Source organism: Haliotis cracherodii, unplaced genomic scaffold (genome assembly GCF_022045235.1).
Source record: "Haliotis cracherodii isolate W230 unplaced genomic scaffold, xgHalCrac1.p SCAF_12, whole genome shotgun sequence".
NCBI classification, from domain to species: domain Eukaryota; kingdom Metazoa; phylum Mollusca; class Gastropoda; order Lepetellida; family Haliotidae; genus Haliotis; species Haliotis cracherodii.
The window spans coordinates 25,024,348-25,026,895 of record NW_027266267.1 but is presented as its reverse complement, the minus strand read 5'-3'; the positions used below and the strand labels follow the sequence as shown (position 1 = coordinate 25,026,895).

Sequence of the window (2,548 nt, the reverse complement as noted above, 5' to 3'; positions counted from 1 at the left end):
TTTGATCAAGGAAATCAAACACATTAAACCTCTACATTTTGCACCTCTTGGTCCGCTAATTTTGCTTTACGGCGCAAAATATCCGTTTTGCTTTTCTTTTTTACAAATAAATATCCTCCATTACTACAGATGACAGTTTTAAACTCCGAGGCTTGCCGAATTGTTATCTTTACTTTTGATGTTATATCGAAAATCAATCCAAAGATATGAATAAATATTCATCTGATAATAATGATTTACTGAAACTTGAATTCGAAATATGTATAAAGGGACTTTCAGTGTCTCGTTGTGATTTTGACTTGCTCTTGATAGTTATAATCGATGTACTTAATGCAGTTACAAGAAGGGTGTTTCCCTTACACATAAGTAAGATTGTAGTGTTTACCAATCGTTCATATGGACTCACAGAAAATAATAAAAATTTCAACTCAAAATGTTCCACCATCTTTCTCACACATACCCTTAATCACACTGAACATGGGTGGCGAAACGAAAAAAAAGGACCTATAGACTACCATGGGATACGAGACAGTCATGCACGTCACTGTTCTTTTCTCGTTTTGCTATCATCGTTGCTGTATCCCCTGTTCTGGTCCTTACATTGATGTCCAGAAGGTTCTTCGAAAGGACAAACTTCACCATGTCCAGATTTCCCTTCTCACAGACTAAGTGAAGGATGTTCTTGCCACCAGTCACCATTGAAATGTTACCTCCTCTACTCAGAATTAAGTTAAAGATGTTTCTACGTCCCAACAGTGCTGCGATCATCAGTGGTTTAATTCCGTTCCGACCTCTGCTGTTGATGTCCACAAAGTCCATAGATATGACATACTGAACCATCTCCAAATGTCCCCCATAGCAAGCTTCATGACATCTTCCCGAGGCAAGTGAGTTAACTGACTATAAAAGTCCAGTTTCCACCCTTGCCGAACTAGGCTGGTATTATGGAGTAAATTACATTTTGGCTTGACTAACGAGTCTATGCATAGTCCAATCAAAATCGCGCACTGAAATCGAAATTCGGTTCGTAATGTGTCATGCAGATTTCCGTCGCCTGCAGGATTTGCAAAGCATGTGCACCCCTAACTCGTTGTCAACAGATATTTTCTAAATCTTTTCATGTTTTTAAACAAGGTGCTCACGTGATTTGATGAACTTCGCGTTGTAAGACTCGTTTTATCATTATCGATCAGACCGTCTTGACTGGGCGCCACCGTTTTGTTTGAAGCAAATGCAAGAGATACGAGAGGTTGAATCTGATTGGTCAATAGGAGAGGCATAGAAAGGACATTACTCGTAATAGCCACTGGAGGCGCTACGATCGAGCCCAGGAATTCCAGCCTAGTTCGGCAAGGGTGGAAACTGGACTTTTAAAGTCAGTTAACTCTCTTGCCTCGGGAAGATGGCTTCATGAAGGATGTTGCTACGTCTCCATGTCATCAGTGACACATCACCCCCTTTGCCGACAAGTAAGTCAAATAGTTCTCTGTTTCCCACTTTTGCTGCGAACATCAATGGTGTTACCCCTGATCTACCTTTACTATTGACGTCCATCTTGTCCAGTGAGAGGACACATTTCACCATCTCCACATGTCCCCCAACACAGGTGCAGTGAAGGAAGTTGTTACCATAAATATCACGCAATGATAAATCAGCTCCTGCACTGACAAGGAAGGCAAACACATCCCTATAACCACTGAGTGCTGCCATCATCAAAGGTGTCCTGTTGCATTTCTCTCTACTGTTGATGTCAACGATTGTCTGTGATACGATACACTTTACTATCGCCACATGTCCCCCACAAGTGGCCATGTGAAGAATGTTGTAACCGAGATCGGCAACCAGTGACACATCGCCTCCTGTATTTATAAGAAGGTGTACCACGTCTCCATACCCTGCATACGCAGCCGCCATCATGGGTGTCCTTGCCCACCCGTCTCTGCTGTTGATGTCCAAGTGTTCCTCAGACAAGATGTGTCTCACCATGTTCAGGTCCCCCTCCCAGCATGCATCACGAAGCCGGTTGTCACGTGACATCTCCTCTCGGTCACATGGTTTGTCTTGAATGTATCTTTTACGAGTGGACTGCCTTCTATGTGTTTACATTGTAAATTTTATACAAATAACTGATATATCAACAAGCGTCTGCTTGGCGTCATTTGCACAATTTGTTTGTGTGGTTATGTACGATTAGAAGCATCAGACATGAATAGCTTTTGTGAACATTTTGTGACAGTTGTTTATCGCTAAATCAAACATTGAATGTTAGCACTACTTTCAGTGAAATGCACAAATTGTTAATTTTGAGGAACACTTTTGTTAAACATCATCGACACAATGAGGCAGTTACCTGTAACACAAACGGTTTTTCCAAACCGAGTCTCCAAACATCGGGACGTGACACTTCAAGACTTGTTAGGCAGGGGCTAGTCGGAACCTTTGCTCAGAAGTTAGAAAAACTGTGTCATACAATGTGTGTATTGTCGATATACAGATATATGTATTTACATATTGTGTGTTTGGCTCTCATGTATGTATGTCTGAATAA

General features: G+C 41.4%; 1 protein-coding gene across 1 annotated transcript; it reads right to left on the bottom strand.

The window, feature by feature from the left end:
* Positions 1-1,380: 1,380 nt before the first annotated feature.
* On the bottom strand, positions 1,381-2,037 carry LOC139457228 (serine/threonine-protein phosphatase 6 regulatory ankyrin repeat subunit C-like). The gene has a single exon (XM_071238641.1). It carries the CDS (start codon positions 2,035-2,037, stop codon positions 1,381-1,383), a length of 657 nt encoding a protein of 218 aa, XP_071094742.1.
* Between the last annotated feature and the right edge of the window lie 511 nt (positions 2,038-2,548).